The 19,828-nt window shown below is 36.5% G+C and overlaps 1 protein-coding gene across 1 annotated transcript in view; it reads right to left on the reverse strand.

Annotated features, from left to right (window-relative positions):
* EXOC2 (exocyst complex component 2) overlaps positions 1-19,828 on the reverse strand; it is a 123,543-nt gene that overhangs the window by 95,485 nt on the left and 8,230 nt on the right. Inside the window, exons 2-4 of the mRNA XM_062499341.1 lie at positions 13,973-14,142; positions 9,207-9,383; positions 7,651-7,777 (exon numbers count right to left, since the gene is read on the reverse strand). Of these exons, the coding sequence (XP_062355325.1) occupies positions 7,651-7,777; positions 9,207-9,383; positions 13,973-14,090 (422 nt within the window). The 5' untranslated portion in view covers positions 14,091-14,142. The remainder of the gene's footprint in view (positions 1-7,650; positions 7,778-9,206; positions 9,384-13,972; positions 14,143-19,828) is intronic.

The raw sequence follows: 19,828 nt of genomic DNA on the forward strand, positions 1-19,828 counted from the left end.
GAGGAGTTGTTTCCTGGAAGTTTCCTTTCATATCCAAATGGCCATTAGCACAAGCAGGTACAAAGGACCTACGTACATAATGACATGGCACAGAAGTCTTTCATCAGCAGCACCTGATTACAGCAGGGGCATGAAACAATACTTTTTAAAAACCAGAAAAAAAAAATCAAATGAGATGCAAGGAAAAGCGATGACAGATAGGAAAAGTAGAGACACTAGGGAAAACACTGTGAGAAACAAATGCAGCAAGAAAAAATGAGGGTCCCAACATTTGCCTGAGTTCAATGAAAAAGTGACGATGTTAAAATAAAACTTTTAGATTAAGTAGTGAGATTCAGGATTTTCAATGATCTTAAATTTCATGAGTGACATTAAGCAGAAAATGCTGATGGGTGTAAGAAGAAAGCTTCAATTTATTCTCCATTTAAACACAATTTAAGATATTTATTTTACCCTCAAATTAGTCAAAAGTGCCCAGTAGGAACACAAACTTGAAGGATAGTACTCCACACGTGATATACAGTACAACTGTACAAAAAAGCATTTCTATTAGATCTACACAGGGTGACATCTTTGTGGTCAGCTGCATTTTTAATGCTAAAAATCAAAACCAGGAAAACAAATTTAAGTTTCCAGGAGAGACTTGGACATTCTGCGCAAGCAGTATTTAAGTAAATGCAATCAATACAGAAGTGGAATTTCGCTCATATTTTCAGAATGTTCATGTATGTTCTCCAAAACCAAAAGATACAGATATAACACAAAAAGCACACACATTCAAATATACCACTACCAAATGCTACTCATTACTGCAGGTTTGTAAGGGATATGCATGACAATTTCAGCCTATGCATGAGCTACACAATTCCTAGGAGGAAAAAAGAAACTATTTTTAAATCTATAATATATATAGAAAGATCAAGACTTATAATCAATTACTGCAAATGAATCTTGTCTACAGAAAGAGGGACACAAGCAAAGGAAATTTTTTTCAGTTTCATGTTTGACTGCCTTGAAAAGTTACTAGGAGTTTGTTGTTTTCTTTTCCCCAGCAGATGTATTTGTGCAGAACCATAAATTAACAATGCCTTTATCTGTGCAGATGTATTTTAGATACAGTCACAACAGACCAGAAACATCAATGTGAACGTGTGAGGTATGTTAACAATATGTTACACTCCATGGTTTAGTATCCTTATTTTTATTGTACATTTTACCAGTAGTTTTCCCACTAACAGATACGCTACAGCTTGCTCCATACAAATTTGCTACAGCTGTCTTCAAAACAAAGTGCACACTAAAATGCTCAAACTGAAAGTAACTGTATTTCTAGAATGTCTGGCCAGATGCATCTAAAAAGAGACTGACTCCACATACACACAAGTTTGTTTCATTAACTTCCATTAGTAAATTAAATAAGTCAGTTTTTGGAAGTTGTTCATATGAAAACTTGCTTACTGTTTACTTATAAACAAGCCCATATGTGACTTGACAAAGTACTTCTGGTTTATTCTTTCAACATTACAGGATGAAGATGAACTAGTAGCAAAAGCTTAGATTATGATGACATGCAATTAAAATATAAATCATTTTTCTGTTGCTTTGCTCATTATACAAGAATCACTCCATGAAGAATACTTAATCATTATTAAAAACTAATCACTGTAAAAGGAACTGGGAACCACAAACTTAATCCAGAAACTCTCAGAAAAAGAAGAGTAGAACGCACCACCCTTGACAACCCTAAGTATTACACTACCTTTACAATTTCAGCAAAGGTACACGTAGTGGATTTGTATACTAGTACTTTTCTTCTAGGCACACTATTTTACCTAGAACACAACTAGATCTGGTACTAGACCCATATTTAACATTTTAAAATAGTCTTATTCATGCTTCAGCAACAATTTTAAATACAAAAAAACCCTGAGATTTCACATAGTTGTTATATTAATGAGAAGTATAATAAAAATACATTTGGTTACAAGCCACTATACACTTTCCCTCCCCTCAAACACATTTTGAGTATAGTTAATAGAGTCATACAACATTATATGTAGTGGTGCTTGCTCCCATGTAAGGGTCATGCATGTTTACATTGGATTCAAAACATACGGAATACAATCAATTCACTTGTGCCACAAGTGACCATCAATAAAAGTCCCTCCTTGCACTACCCCAAACTTCAAGTTCTGTATAGCCTAATAGGAATAAACCTAATTTAACAGTACAGGATACATGGGCTCCTACAAATTCCACCACAGAACTTGTGTCCATACGCAGAGTTTATATTCTCCCGAGATTAGTTGGAAATCTCCAATGGGTAAATCACAGCCTCCAAGGAGCCACAACCAAGTAAGAACAACAGATACTAATTAACAAAGCCTGACAGTGAAGACAGTTTAGCAAGTAGTAATTTTTCTGTAGAATTTGTTTTGCTCCCAGAACTTCAGAATCTTACAGCAGTAATTTCATCATATATGACAATATTTGGAGATTAAAGCTGCATCCCAAAGCAAGAAGCAGCCACCAAAAGGTAACTTGAAGCTCAGTTCCACAGGAGTTTACAAAAGGTCAAAAGGAGCAACTTTAAATAAAGAGAGATTCCGAATAGCAACCAGCATAAACAAGCTCCAGCTAGAGCTGCTGTACACTCCCTGCTCTGTCTGGTACCAGTCAGAGTCCTTGAAGCTGGCTTTGTACCAGCTGTGCTGTGTTAATAATGCATGCAAAAAGACCAGTGTAAGGGACACCGGTGTAGACTAAACACGGCAAATCAGAAGGTGTTAACAAAGGTCTCTCCAACAGCAACAAGACAAGGGTGTACTCCAGCAATTCCTCCCTAGTAGTATTGGGTTAATTAGAAATATGAAAACAAAGCTGCCACTGTATTTTAGAACTGGCAGAATGTGATAAGACAGATCTAAGAGATTACAGGCTGGTAGCTGCAGCTGATGCATCAGCCTAACAAGCAGCAAGTGCTTCTTCATTTTTTAATATCATAAAGCTGGGACTACACTGCAACTGCCTTTTGCAGCTTTCAGAATTTTTTGGCATGAAATCTCTGTGATCAAATTTCCACACGCCCATCACATTCAATGATGAAATTTATTGCATTTCCATACAAGCCTTTTAAAAATAAACATCTCAGCCTCCAGAAAGTCTTTTACTATCTCGTGGTGGCAAGCTGACATTTACCATTAGATGGCAGCGTAAGATCATCTGTTTCCTTCTCCCAGATGAACTGTTTTGGAAGCTGGCGTGGGAAGAGGGAAGCATCTGTATTGAGTGGGTGGACACAGAAGTATGTGGAATGTATTTAGCATGTCAGCCTTTGCTTTCATGTACGAGATGGATCCACAAGGGTGACCTCTGCTACATGCAAAACAACAAACACTATTCAAAAATTTTGTAACCACCACTAAGTCTGACTGATGTTACTGTTTTGCAGAGAATCAATTTTCTTACTCTGACATAGTAGTTAGAGGAGTCAGGGATCCCTTGGTTAAGCAAAGATTTTTTTTTGCAGGAGGGGGAAGTATGTGGTACATCAGAACAAGCAATTCATTCACAAATCTCACGTAGATCTAAATTTTCCGTCAACATATTTCAAGCAGTGTCTATGAGACAATCTCTCCCAGAACCATATACAATTCTGAATGATCTTGTGTTAGCAACCTGCTTTTGTAACAGCTCTGAGCTGCTAAAACTAACCCAAGTACTACCAAATTGCTGCTAAGGGGAGAATTGCATACCAAGTTCCACATTTCGCACACTGAGACAACTACTCTGCACACTCATTTTTCTTCCTGCTGTCTATTTAAGACTTCTCCTGGAGAAGCTGGCAACCCAAGGCTTGGACAGGTGTACTCTTTGCTGGATTAAAAACTGGATGGCCACATCCAGAGAGTGGTAGTGAATGGAGTTACCTCCAGTTGTTAGATGGTCACTACTGGGATTCCCCAAGGGTCATTACTGGGGCCAGTCTGGTTCAGTATCTTTATCATTGCCTGGGCAACAGGATCGAGTGTATTCTAAATAAGTTTGCAGCTGACACCAAGCTGGGTAGGAAGGCTCTGCAGAGGAATCTGGACAGGCTGGATTGATGTTTTGAAGTCAGCTGTATGAGGTTCAACAAGGCTGAGCCTTGCTTGTGTCAGAACTACCCTAGGCAGCTACAGACTGGGGGCAGAGTGGCTGTAAAGCTACCTGGCATGAAAGAACTTGAGATCACTGTCTGACAGCAGCTGAATGTGAGCCAATATGTGCCCACATGGGCAAGAAAGTCAGGGGCATCTGGGCCTGTATCAGCACTTGTGTGGCCAGCAGGACCAGGGCAGCGACCATCCCCCTGTACCCAGCACTGGTGAGGCCACACATTGAGTGCTGTGTCCAGTTCTGTGCCACTCGACTCAGGAAGATTGAGGTGGGAGGATTTTTTTAATTAGTGAATAAGATTCTTAGTTACATGACACAGGAACTGCAATTAATTTTTGAAAAATGTGAAGAACTTATAAATCCGCAATTATGTATACTTGCTACTTGCTAAACCTGCAGGCTGAAAGATGATGGCCTGAACATTACATATACATGCGAGTTAAAATATATTGACTATACATATAACATTTAAAATATTTTGATTATGTAAAAGAACAGCCATAAGGATGACTATATATACATTGTTGCCTTTTTTGCATCCTTGCAACATTTGAATATGAATAGACAATTCCAGTGTGTATTTTGAGAATATATATGTTACTTCAACAATATATCTATAGGCAGTACTCTAGTTATTAATAGAATGTCAGACCCACTATTACATATTTCCCTTAATTCACAGTTCAAAACTTTTGTTCACTTAAATCTCAGTCACTCCCAAATAAACTCCAATCTTCTATCTACTGAGTCTGAATAACTTTTTTTTTGTCCCTGTGCATGCCTAATAATTTAGCAAACTGCTGTACTGAAGCTCTTCTTTTCATTACTTAACAAGGTCTTCTTTCTCTAATTTAAAGATCTCATTTGCAGCACATTGAAAGCATCCACCAAAATGGTTCAAAAGCTACAATTAATTTTTAAACACATTTTAAACATACATAGTACCATAAAAATGTTTTAAAAAACCACAAAAGGAACTTTCAAAACCAACCATAACCCAAAAAGTAAATAAAAACAACAAAACCCCTCCAAAAACCAACTAAATCATTCCCATGTTGCAGTTTGTCTTTTCTGTATCATTTGCTAACACCTGATAATCACTTTCTACATGGAGGACTTCTTCCTATTTCAGTCTGTAGTCTCATCACCTCCCTCTGCCTTCTCTTCAGTGTGCTCCTGTACAGTTTATTCCTATTCCACTTTATCACATCCGTTTTCCCCCCTGCTTTTCCCCCCTGAGCTCTCCGATTAACATTTCTTTTGTTTACCACTATTTGCATAACCAATGCAATACACTCCTTTTCCTTCCTTGTCAGCCATCAGGCTGCAAGGGTTGTAAATCCCAACAAGTGAGACCAATGCCAAATGCTTCAGCTTCAAAATTAAAATACATCCCAAATTGCACATGTTTAAAGAAAAAGTTTAAAGGAACCAAAGGTATGAATAGAAGAGAGATCCACAATGTTGCAGATCCTATCTGCATACTGAACAGTATTATTAGGATCATATTAGGATGTCTTCTATTGTAAAGCATCCCAACAATTTTTATCACTTCTAGTGACAAATATTCCCATATCTAGTAATGGTTATTGCTAATATCTTGCTTATTCGCTCTCTTTCTTATTTTACAATTGCCTTTTTTCACTACTTTGTACAACTTTTCAATATTTACTCATTCCATATGTGAAATATTTGCAAACACATGAGTTTAGCTAAACTATATGGTATTAAAGATTATTTTATAGAAATAAACCTCACATTGCTCTAATTTATCAAGAAAATTATGAAAGATTTTCCATTGAGACGGCATTCTTTAATTAAACCCAGCATGTTCAGCTATAGTCAGAACTGTGCTGGGAACCACAGCACTAGGGCAGACCAGGCTTTTTCTCTTTCCCCTCTGCACAATGTAACCCCTCAATTCCTCCACACAGCTACTTGTTATACCGATCAGTGTTACATCTCTCAAACTGATGTTTGCCATAATCTTCCTGCTTCTCCTGCAATGAACCTGAGAGATCAAGAATAATGAACTAGGTTTAATATGCTTGCCCAAAGATTTCCCAATTCCCTCTCTCTACAAAAGGTTATTTTCTAGCTGCATTTACATGTTTCTAATTTATTTCTTTCACATAAAACTTCAGGTTTCAGCAAAAAATTTTCTAATGCTTTCAGAAAAAAACATTTAAAATATAACATGGCTGGTTTTCTATTTAACAAACATCCAAACAGGTAACTCTAAAGTATGCAAATCCTAAACTAATGCAGCTTAAGTTTCTATGTGATAATTCTTACTCTATCATATGGACAATGTCTTAACTATAAGCAGTGACTCAAGAGGATAAGTTAACAAAGCACTCACTGCTAGTTGCTGTGCAGCACAGCGATAAAAAACGATTATTATGGGGTTTTTAATTTACAAAAAGGGGAGGGAGAATGGAAGAGTGACAGAAAGTCTTCCAGTAACACACTGGAATACTGTCCATAGTATGAAGGTCCATGTTTTGTCAGGAATTGGAAAACTGAGGAACATGAAAGAATTACCTGTCAGAAGTTAGACCAAAGGCTGAAGAAAACTACTCAAAGAGATAAAATCTCCAGCTCATTACAAAAAATTGGGCTAGTACTTTGAAAAGAAAGTATATTCAAGCTAGGAAAGAAATGCACAACCAGAGGCTGGAAGGTGACGTGGATCCACTAGAAATCTGGATTTTGGGAAAGTGTAGCTTTCTCATCAGAACAAGGTAACAATGGACAGTGCAGATTTTTTCCAATGCGCTCCCCCTCACAAACAAGAGCATTCAGCAGATGAGACCTTAGTGACAGTTTAATTTTAAATGGCCTTTTGTTGGGTAGAGCTGGCATCTTGATTGAGAAAAAGAATTCCTGATGCTGTTTCTAAGAGTTGAGCAGGTTTAAAGAGTATCCCATTTAAAGACCCCTAATTCCATTTCTCATTCACTATAAAGTTACTATTATAGACAAAAAAGTCATAAATTCCACCATACTTAAGAATTAAAGTAAAGAAGACTGTGGGCTGAAAAACAGTATTAGTATTTCAATAAAATAAACTAGATGATGTGGCATAATAAATCACATTTTACAGTGCAATTTTAGCAACAGATAGCAATCTAATATCCTTAAAAGCCCCATGAAACTCAAATGCAACAGTAGGTATTCTGTAACTACAATGCATAAATCTGAAGCCTTAGGTTATTTACCAATCCTCAAAATCTAAACATCACTGGAGTTCAATGTGTCAGGCTTTTAGATTATCTACAGTACTAACTGATGATCCAAAACAGAGGATTATGAAGCAGGATGCAATGTGCACTAACAACTCTGTGCACCAAACAAAATACCAGCAGCTAATAGATGTATGTGTTTTTAAATCTTTCTCTGCCCTGCAAATCATTAAACTTTCCTGGTATTCAGAAAGACACGTATAGAGAAAACCACTAAAAATGCGGATTAAAGGCATTTGGTACTCACTTGTCTATCTCAATACCAAGTGGATTAGCTGGACGTAAGGACAAGGGGGGAATCCCTTTGTTCCTGTCAGTGCGCATGTCATAATAGTTCATTTCATCCACCCAGACAGCAGACTGATCCAAGATACCTTGGGAAAACAAAGCACAGATCCTTAAAATAACAAGGGCACTCCAGCACCATCAACTTCTAACATACTGAATTAATTTGAAAAATCCTGATAAATATAAAATGCATGCCTAGGTAATATATTGAAAGATACATGGCAAAACAACCTGGATGCAATTATGCTAAATTATTTTATTATAGCTGCTGAAAGGGTATTCATGGCTGTGCATCAAACATTACCCTCTTGCAGAATGCAGTTTCACATACATTAGGAGAATTATCCTGACCACAAAGTATTAGTATTTTCATTCCTGCAAGTATTTTGGTATCTGTCCAAACTTTGTTATCTGCTGCTTTCAAAAGACCAATTAATTGAAAGTCTTCTCATTTGCATATTTTGGGAAGATTCCTTTTCTGTCCCATTTGCTATCCAAAAGATAACTGAACTTTGGCTACATGCCAAGATAAATGACTTCAAGGACACAGAACTCACTTTATTTCCAATGCCTTAGCACAGACAATGCATGAAGGTGAGACATAACATGCACTGGAATCTCAGCTGAAAATGGAGCCAGCCATATGCTTAGCCTTGCCTTCCTTTAACACACCCATCAGATACTCAACACCAGAAATTACTCCAACCCCACACTTCCCCATATTTTCAAATATGAATTCTCCTCTCTCATCACCAAAAGCTCCACTATACAACATTTGCACTTACACAGTTCACCTTTCTGTTATTAAGATATTAGTGCAGCTTGGGAGAAAGTGCATGTTACTTAACTACCTCTGAAGGGCTGAGAATAAAAGCCTAAAACAGTTCTTGTGGGAACACTTGTGTTAGGAAAGATAACTATCCAGCTTCATCAGTGAGGGGTTCTGAGAGAAACATTTTCAATCCACAGGGTATTTAGACTGGATTCTAGGTTAAGCAGAGGTCCTAGACTGCCTGGCAAAATAATTTCAACGGTTAAGCATCTCGTGAGAAATACTTAAGACTTTGTCTTGCAGGATGGTTTGAATTACAAATAAGAAATGGCACTGGGGACTCAACTTTCTTTTAATGACTAACTGTCAGCTCAGGATTTAGGTGTAAAACTCATGAGTTGGCCCAGATTTTGTATTTATCTAGTACACTTAAGAGTAATTACTGCATCTGTTATTAAGTTTTTTAAAATTTCAGAAGTTTAGAGCTATTCCATAAAGAAAAATAAAAGGCTACTTTTCATTCATCACGGAGGATTTCATCAAGATACTGAGAAAGGAATAACCCTGAGTTCCTCTCTCTCCCTATACATATGGGCATTTTATTGATATATTCTGCATTTTCTAAGCAACTGAAAATTGTCCTGAGGTGGATCCATTTCAAACATACATTTTATACAAAGAGGCATTTTGTCATATATTTGCTTAGCAAAGAAAATGGATGTGGATTTGAACAAGAATTATACCTATTTTTTCATGTTTAAGCAGTTTGAAGGAAACAGTTGAAGTTCCTTTGCCACCAGACTTCGTAGTAACAATAATGTCTCCCTTGTCATTTTTAGCCTTTCCAACTCGACATACAATTTTACTGGCAGACATCCATTCTGCAGTGAGGAGACAATTGTGCCCACAGATTGTTAAACCTGGAAAAAGAAGAAGAAAAAAAGAGAAATATACTACTGTGAATAGAAGTATCTTTTGAAATTCTGCAATGCAAATTCATTTACAATGCTACACGTGTTTTACATAAATATATAACCCTTAACCAGTCCCCTACAGTCAATAACAGCCAAGGAGTCACAAATATATTTTCAGATGTTTCCTTGGTGACTTCAGGTATTTTGTCCCAGCAACAATTCATGAGACACCAACAGTGCTGTTTGAAACTTATCTCTTCCACCACTTTTGGGCTACTGTGACTTTTCCTTCATGTAGTACAATAGATTTTCTGCAAGATACTGGAGAACTGCTGTTCAGTATTGTATTTCTATGAAACTCCCTTTAAAAGCTGCATGCGGCAAATCTTTCACAAGTTCATTCTATATGACTTTTCAAAGAAAAAAAAATTAATATTTAATATTTTTATCTGTAAATATTTACAACTATCAATGTCTCTTCAACTTTATTTGTTTAGCAGTACTTTTGTGGACATAGAAACTTGTTTAGGCTGAAGTGTTATTAATTGACAAATATTCCATCCCAGTCTCTTCTGTAAAAAATCCACGATGAAAGACTGATTCTGAGGAATAAACTGTCCTTGTTATACGAAAGAATAATAATCTCATGTTCATCTATTCCCTTTTCTATACTTGCTCACAAAGAAGGGTAACAAATATGAAATACAAGAAGGTATTTTCTCATAGGGAGAGGCTGACAAGCTTCAGTGTTCAAGAACACCTCATATGAATTAAGAGTCAAGGTGCAGCTTAATGTAAGGTCCAACACTTCCTGAGATATCACATCAAATTGACCTGATCAATCAAATCGATCACCAAGCAACTGATTGGTTCTGGTTAGATCAGGACTCTGGATACTGGAGTTGATTTGTAGCTGGAATTCTGCTGTGCTGGAAAACTGGCAAGAACCTAACTGCTCTAGTATCAATTGGAGAACAACTTCATTAGGTTCTTCTTAAATAACTAGAAACTTATCTAGAAACGTTTTGCTTCATGTCCAAAAGAACAAGGCTGTACTAGTGTGTTGGCTGTACTGAAGTATAAATTAGTCAGGCAGAGCAGTTCCTTCCCTGTTGGCTTGACTTTTGTTTTTAATTTCTAGAAAGCTCTGACCAATTTAGAAAATACTTAGAGACAGAAAAGGGTCAGCATATGTGGCTTAGTACCAAAGCTTCACACTTATTTTCTCTCACAATTTAAATCTCTGACATGACACAGCAGACAAATTTGGCAGTTTTCATGGCTGTCAGACATAAAAATGCATCACTCCCTGCCAAAAACCGTCTTGAAAATGAAATCCAAGAAATAAAAAAATGGAAAGGCACTGGATCTTATTACAACTGAAATTAATTTTACTTGAGAAAGGACAGTAGATTTGTTTCTTAAATATTCTTCATGAATAAAAGGGAGAGAGTGGGATGAAATAGGATATACACACAGAAAGACTTAAAATAAAAAAAAAAAATTTGCTTATTTACTCACAAAATTTTAACCACATCAAGTTTCAGTTTCATAGGGGAAAGAAAAAACCCATACACTAAGATGCATATTACATATATGCAATAATACAACCTTATGTTATATTACATTATTACATCTCTCACAGTTTTATGCTAGCATATTCTCTGAAGAAAAAATGATTGTGATAGGAACTAAGACTAACTGAAATACTTAGCTTAAACTATTCATAAAGATGTTTTCACCCCATAATTTCTGAATTCATGGCTAAACTGAGCAATCCTTTAAAAATCCAGAACTAAGTTATAGTAATTTAGTAGGCTAAAACATTTTGAACAACTGTTTGAAGACCCTTGTATCAATTACTGTCTACTCAGAAGTTCCAAAAGCTCTCAAGAGAACAAGATCACAAGGTTCAATACTTTTGAAATGGCAGGAAACGGCCTTTGCCTGTATCTTAAAAATGCAAAAGAAAGTTAAGTCTCTATCAACGCTTCATATACCACAAGAAACACAGCAATGGCACAACACAATTTCTAAAAGAAATAAAGGCATGTAGGGTGAGAAGTTCTGACAGCAGAGTTACCACATTTCTTTCTCCAGAAGTAGGAAACTCCCTTTTAAATAAAACTTCATTTGAATCCATTGCATAGTACAAAGATCTCTGAGACCATCATTCTCAGCTCCTGGCTTTAATGTGCCTTTCTATAAATAGGCATAAGTAATACTCTAATGGAGATGCTCTGATTTCAGTTAAGCTTATATATGGACAATTTTACAGTGTCTAAAATACACAGATAAAAATGTCTTAAAAGACAAGCTAAACCATGAAAACACAAATGTTACACGTATCTCTTGCATTTGACATTTTGTACCATGAGCTATAGAGTTACAAATAAAAAGTTCATTTTGTTTCAAAGATACCAATGGATTACTAGAAGGCTCTCTCTTAAATGAAAACAAAAGAATGTTCTTCTATTAAGTGACACTGTGTTTATAGATAGAAAAAAGTTTCTTGCTTTTCATTTTACACTAATGCATCTAAACTTTATAAAGAACTCACTCAAATTTGCTTAACGCTCATGCCTACAAAGCCTTACTTTTCCAAGTATTTCCACTCAAGTATCAGGGAATATTTCCATGCCTAACAGAACCATTAGAAGAAATCTTTACATATCTGGGGGCTTAGTCGCTTACTACAGAAAGCTGACAACCGAGCTAAGGAAAAAATAAGCCAATACATTATTTATTTTTACCTCAAAGCATAAAATTACTAGCAGCTCTGTGTTACAAATGTTACTCTGAAAGAAATATAAGAAGAAATACTAGCAGTTGGTCAGCTGTAACAACACCATAGAGTTCATGACATGCCTTCCTTCCAAGAACATAGCACTGATCATTTCTAAGAGGATCATACCAATGAACGAACGAGGCTATTGAAGTACACCAGTCACACAAATACACAGAAATATACTCACCCCTAACATCATCAGTTATTTGAGGATTCCTCAATATGGATTCTATAATGTACCACAACCTCACCTAGCAGCTCAGGAAAATACTACTTCCCCTTTTGAGAGACAGCAAGCTGAAGTGGAGCAGAAAACTCTAGTAGCTTATGCTTGGCCATAAAGCTCATTGTGGTGGCCATGAATGGAATTTGTGAACATTGGTTTACAACCATGAAGTGAAATATTTTTTCTAGCAAAGCCAAACAAAATTCCAATGGCCTTCAGAGGAGTCATGATTCCACAACAAATTAGATAAATTGTCTCTAACGTAACTACTGAAGTACACATATGCATAACTTACAAAAGAAATAAGGGAAATTCCAGTAGTTATAGTTAACTTGAATTTCCAGTAGATTTTACAGTCCTTCTCGAAAGGCTTACGAAAATGAAGTTGCTATAGGATATGAACCTCTAATGGCTAAATTGCTCAGCAACACAGAGCAACATAGGGTTACAATAAATGAAGTGTTTTGATAGAGGAAAGTTTCCACAGGGTATATGCCAGGATCACTTATGTTCAGTACATTTATAAATGACAAGACAAAAAGGTTATAAAGTTTGCTGATGATATTCATTTAATTCAGAGAGTGAAGAACATAAACCCCAGAAAAATGCAAGCCATAACTTATTAGACTGAGTGATGCACCATAATGTAGATATTATAACAAAACAGCAGAAATTCACTGAACAAAGACAAGATGCATGCAGGCAAAACCTTACATTCACAGACAGCAGGCTCAAACTGACTACTAATCCTCATGCATTTAACCATGGAACTATAGTAGGAAGACCAACAAAAACATTAAGTTTGAAAACAGAACTCTATGGCCGAAATACAAAACAAAAGTGAAAGTACAGTGTTATGCCACAGGGCATTCACATCCTGAACCCTGCACACAACCAAAATGTGTCACCCATGACTGGTAGTGAACCTATAAGAGATTTGCTGAAGAGCAAGAACAAAGGCCAAGGAGACATGCTGAAAATTTAAATAAGCCAAGACATTTCAGCCTGAAAAGGAAGCAACAGAGCAACAATTAGCATGGTCTGTGATCAGGAGAATCAGTGAAAAGATGTCCCCTCCTTCAGCAATTGTAATGAAATCACCATGCTAAAAATCCAAACAGCAATGAAAGGGGCTCTTCACATATCGTGTAGCTAAATCACTGAACCTGCCTTGTCCTCACTTCTACAGATACTCGTGGCATAGCAATCGCCTTTCTGAATACACTGAAAACACTTCTGACAGGAAAATGTCCATGTGGAAATTCTCAGTTCCTGAGAAAGTAACAAGGACCATCTCATTACATCTACCCTATTCTAGTACACTGCAAAAACCATTCACTCTTCATTTTCATGCTCAGAACAAGATGCTGAGTCAGATTAAGGGTTCATGTAAAAGGTACAGTCAGTCTGATTAATTACACATTGGGAAGCATCCCTGAATTTCTGGATTCAAGTGCATGTTTGTGTAAAGGGCACTCCTCATAACGTCCAACACAGGTTCTATCATGCAAAAAATTTATCTCTAATCATATCCAAAATGTTAACCTTCTGCAGTACCAAAAGGGCATTTTTTTAACTTACCCAGGAGGTCTGTAGGTCCAGTCCCCAAATTTTCTCCTCTAATTGTCACTTTTGTCCATGAGGCGCCTTCATTGGGAGAGATACCGGTTACAAGTGGGGGCTGCCGTGCTCGAGACATGATGACTGCTCAGTGAGCTCCTTTTATCTGTTCCAATCTGAACTCCTTTTATCTGTTCATCAAGAAGCAAGAAATTAAAATCCCACTAATTATATAAAAAATTATTAAAACCATTTCAACCTGTTCTTCTAAAATGGCAGCAAAATATAAATGTAAATATGGAACACCACTCCGAAAGTCTTTTTTGACACACAGTCATAAAACAATAAAGAAAAATGATACCTTTTTTGCACTTTTTAAAAAGTTAAATATAGCTTTCTGAAAGAAAGAAAAAGTATATTAAGAATTAAACCTTCTGAATACTTAATGAAGATGTATACACAGACTTCAAATGAGTCTATTCCAACCTCTATTTGAAAGTTAGTATTGTAGTCCTTAGAAAGTTCAGAACTGTTAATCCAAGGTAGGTAATAGACAATGACTACATATTTGAATAACTTCTCCATCAAAGTAAGACTTACTGACATAGACAACCCCATGTGAGGAAGCCCTCAGCACTTACTTGTATAAAGCACCAATGTCAACATGCACAGAGAATGACTTTCCAACACTACACTAGCAGAGATCATCAACAAAACAAACAATACCCCAACATAACAACAAAAATGTACATAAAATCATTCAAGAAGCATTTCTAGAAGAGCATTCCTTTGCCCCTGAAACTGAGTCAAGTCAGAACAGTTTAATTAGCTCTGTCATTAATAAGCTCTGTAGCTCAAACAAAAATATGCCACCCATGTAATGTTGTCAACATTTATTTTACTACACAACTGATCACAAATTCCTATTTTTTATTAGGAATTTCCTTTGAGTAGCTCTGCAGCTACAAACAGCTATAAGAAGATAAGCATATATAAATATATATATATATATATATATATATATATATATATATAATGAGTATAACCTGAATTTCAACACTTACTAAATACCATCACCATTCCAAAACCTCACTTACACACACACACACAACAGTGTAAACAATTTTGGAAATTCAGGTTGGTAAAATACATGTAGAATATAAGCCAAACTTCACAAGGCTCCTCCAAGCTATTGTTTTTTGAATCAAAATGTATTTTCGACTTTTATTTGGAAATGGTCAAGTCCATGAAACCCAGAAACTCTCTAAACCATCTCTAACAATAAATGGCAGTAAAACTGCAGCTTCCAAGTACCTGCAGTTAAGACATAGCAGAATGAAGACATACTTCTTTCAGCTGCTTCTGCATATACAAAATACTTTTATTGTACCAATATACTCTATGCTTCTACACAGCCTCCTCACATTTTTCAGTGGCAGTATCTAGATCTGACATGAGAATCAAAGGAGCTCCCACCGACAGGTTTCTTTCTTCACATTCCAAAGCTGCAACACACTGAAAATGAAGACGGAAATAGACAAGGCATGAAGGGGAGGAAGGATCTCATACCAAAAGTAATCAAATACTGCCCTTGGAACAGGATCTCCTGTCTCTGTGTATCCATACCATAGGTGCATAGCATGTCACCTATAACAAAACTCTGAATTCTGATCCAATTTCAGAGCCCACAGCCACACCTGAAGTCAGTATGGAATGCATCCTGAATATATTTTTGAAAACAAATTCATTAACACAGAAAAGGCATTTAGATACCCTGAACACAACAGAAGTAGTTGTATCTTCAGAGAACTTTCCAGACTGTACAGTGTGCAATTAATAAGAGATGTAAACTCATGTTGAACAAGCAAGAACATAAAAAGTTGCAGTATGTGAGCCATGTCCAGTGTGGGAAGGAAGGCTGCTAAGCGCCCATGGTAACACACACAATGCATATCTAGTTTGGCTTTATATCTTTACCTGGCAAACCCCATAATATTAATTGACATTAAAAACTACATGATGTGTTTAATAAAACATTTTTGCAAACAATCAACTGATGAAAAAGGAATTAAGTTATATAGTTATTAAGTTATATATGGGTGGTCTTAATATTCTTATAATTGTCTCCAGTAAAATACTGGAACATTTTACATTAACCCAACATGAGGCTGGAGAAGCAAGTAGTCAACAGATGCAGGCTATAAGGGTAGAACAGCTACAGCTCTTCTTTCTCTGAAGAAAAGAACCGTACTACCACATTAAAAAGAAATCAGCTGACAGTCATCTCCAGCTATGGAAGAGAAGGCTGTGCTCTGTGCTAATGCCCTATTCCTATTTCTTTTACTCAACTGGCTTCTCCTCCTCCTCCTCCCTCACACAGGGACAGTCCCTGACTCGCTTTAAGACTGAGGCCAGGTCCTCATCTTGAGGACCAAACTGTTTGAGCAGACAAACTGTTTCTGATACTATCCTCTTCCCTCTGATCATTTTCCTAACAATGTTCCCTCTGACGTTTTACCCGTAAGTTCAAGCAGGGAGGGAGAAGGATGTTACTATTTCATCCTCCTTTCAAATCCAGACACCTTGGTAATTCCTCTTACCTCACATTCCCTACTCCAAGCCTTCTTGTCCAGGTACATCATGTGCACAACTATTGATCCACTTACTTGCCACTGGTGAAAATTATAGACCTCATCTTCTGTCAACAACCCTAACCCTAGAGTCAAATGCTTTGCCAGCTTTCCTCTCATCTCTGCTGCATTCAAAACTACACCACCACCCAACAAAACAGTGGGCTGCACAACAGAAATACGATGCTAGAGAAGAATCAGGTCTCTAATTTTGCCAAGAGGGAGGAGAACAAACTGCAGCTATTCCTCACAATCCTATCCATGTAGCCTTTGCAGCTTTTCTCACAGATCCTCAGCAGAGCCCAAGGATACACAACAGCTGTAAAGGAACAGTGGTGTTATGTCCTCCCATGCACATAACCACCTTCTGCAGGAAGCAACAAGTGTCTAGATACCAATTAGTAGTCACTATAAACCATCTCCTTTATTTTGGAGCAATTTTTTTGTAAATATTTATGTGGAATATTAATCAGTAATGGCAAAGTAAAAAAGGCATTTTCAGGAACAGCAGAGAGTAATATGGAGAGGAAAAAACCTTGAGAAACACAAGTAAAATAGTAGTACTGTGGTGTTATTTGTGTGGTATTGTTTGGTTGACCCACTCCCAAATGTTGTAATTCCCTTGCATTGCAAATATTGCTGCTTTCAAAATAGCCCAGCACACAGGTAGTTGGCTTGTTTCAATACCAAACCTCAAAAGTAATATTACAGCATCTTTTTCTGGATTTCAGAAATCAGCACTAGATCCCCCTTCATGATGGGCTAAATAAATGTAATAAAAATGCTGAGCCTCCTGAGATCTAGTATTCCTTCTAAAGCACTTCCATACTTACTGCAGAATTGCTTTAAAATACCTCACTGGAATGAGAATACCACAGTAAATCTCAACACATTTCAAAGCAGTACAGCACTGAGATGCTCTATTATTATTATTATTTTTAAACAGCAATTGCTTTCATTTATTTCAAAGAGAACTCTTTGTAATATGTCATTATTATAAATATCAAGCAAATGCTTGGGAACCTTCAATTAATTTATAATATTTCCTCTTCTTCTTAGGACAGGTGTCAATAGCTGACATGACTGAGGTGCTTACTGGGAAGCCTAGCCACTATATTGTTGTGGCAAGTTCCTAAATTTCTTTTAAAAATATTTAAGGGAAATCTAACAAAAAATTACATTTTCATTTCACAAAACACGACAACCACCTAATTCCGAGCTTTTGTTGCAATTCTGTATGTTTCCCTAAAGATAAAATCTATTCTTCACAAAGTATGTATTACACATATAATAGTAGTTTTTTTTTAAATGGCCCTCTTCCTGAAAGACTGATTCTCATACAGCCAGGGAAAGATTGCAGCAAGACAAGATCTATACCAGATCTTTCCTCTCGGGAGCCAGGCTCACAGAAGAGGTTTCAACAAAACTGTTTTTTACAATGGACAATCTTCTACATTAGCAGAGTTCTTTCTCCCTCTTTATTTCTCTCCACCTTCTTTTTTTTAAACTTAATTTCCTCACTGTATCTCCCCAACAATTTAATGTGGATATCTGGTTGACTGCTCCCTCAATCTTGCCCATACTATTCTATTATTCTGTCATAATTCTTGTCATAAAAGCACAAGGAGTTAGAAAGACTGCAAAGACCACCTACTACAAAGTCCTCTTGAAAAATGCCTTCCATAAACAACATCTTTGTCTTTACACCAGTTTCTCAAATAAACTCTTCTCTCACAAAGGTTTGGTTAAAAATAGAAAAATCCAGATAATTCTGAGCACTGAAAGTCTGCTAAAGAGAGGACATCTTCCATCTTTATCCTAAGAAAACCCACTTTAAACAAAAATAACAAAGCAATGAAATATCGCCCAGTATAAGGGAAAGCACAAGTCTATTTGTTTTTGGTATTTTGTTTGTTTTTGGGTTTTTTTCTTTTAGTTTTGTAAGCCTTCAGTTTAAAGTTGGTTTGAAATGGGAGTTCTTAACATCAGTTTCCCCGTTCAACTTTCAGTGGCAAACAGAAGAGAAACCCAAAGTAAAATGGCAATAGCTATCATACCTGTTCTCTAAAGCAAAGTTCTACTTTCTACATTTTACTACACTCTGGAAGTACCACCAAATATGAAATACATGAATAACCAAAGTTCAGGATTGAAGGATATTAAATTGGCTGGTAATTTCAAATCCCAAAGGGAAACTACAAACATCTTGAAGGGCTGGAACTTTGGAAAATGAGCAATAATATGCTGCCACCTTACAAATTTCACCAGTGGGAAAAAGTAGAAGTGTTTTAAAACAGAGTTTCTGACTTCTGAAACAAAATAGCAAGATGGTTTCAGTGACTGAAAATTCAGTTTAATTAAAGTTTTCAGTGACACTTTGACACAGACATGGAACTTAAAAGATTCTCTTGGAGGAAGAGAGACTGAAGGTCAATGCAAGTGCCATGGTCATCCAGCAAAAGGAATCAAAGCTCTCAAGAAGGGAGGGAAGAAAAACCCGATTTGTCATCACTGAGAAAGTCTAAGTTACAAGCAAGCATTTAAACCTTCAGGTATCAGGTATTTATTTGTTCTTAATCACATATATGTGACAGAATGCAATTTATAAAATGTTGAGGCAGGAATAACAAAGCATCACCCACGTGCAAATCACAATATGCCTCAGATGTTGTTTACTTGAAGAAACAAAACCACAAGAAAACCAACCTGAAAACAACAGGTGAGCTACTCTAATATCACAGCATGAAATGACTCCCAAATGAAAAGATTTATGATGTGCCTTTTCAAACGAGCAATAAATACTCAGATTCCAGAATGTAGGTGATAGTCTTTTAACCTTAAACTACATAAACTTGTGCTTCTAGTACATAAATCTAATAATCCGTTTTCACTAGAAAACCCATAGAGTCTACTGACTACAACACACTGTGACAAAGTCAGTGAAGGGACACAGCAAACGACCCCAAGAAGAACGACAAAGCAAAATGTTTCCGAGATGTTTGTATTCAAAACCATTACAAAATGATGAAAAACACTGTTACAACCTTTTCTGTGCTTTATCTTCCTAACAATATAAATTCAGACAGACAATCTACATAAACCAAGAATTAAAAGCATCCAAGAAGCAGCACTGTGAAAATAACTGACATTTATTAACCCCTCTGGAGATCTTCAGTGCCCTAGAATTGTCACAGCCTTCAACACCGCATTAATAATATAAAGTCCATTCCTGCAAGCCTGCCAGAAA

The sequence above is a fragment of the Cinclus cinclus genome, chromosome 1 (genome assembly GCF_963662255.1).
Source record: "Cinclus cinclus chromosome 1, bCinCin1.1, whole genome shotgun sequence".
NCBI classification, from domain to species: domain Eukaryota; kingdom Metazoa; phylum Chordata; class Aves; order Passeriformes; family Cinclidae; genus Cinclus; species Cinclus cinclus.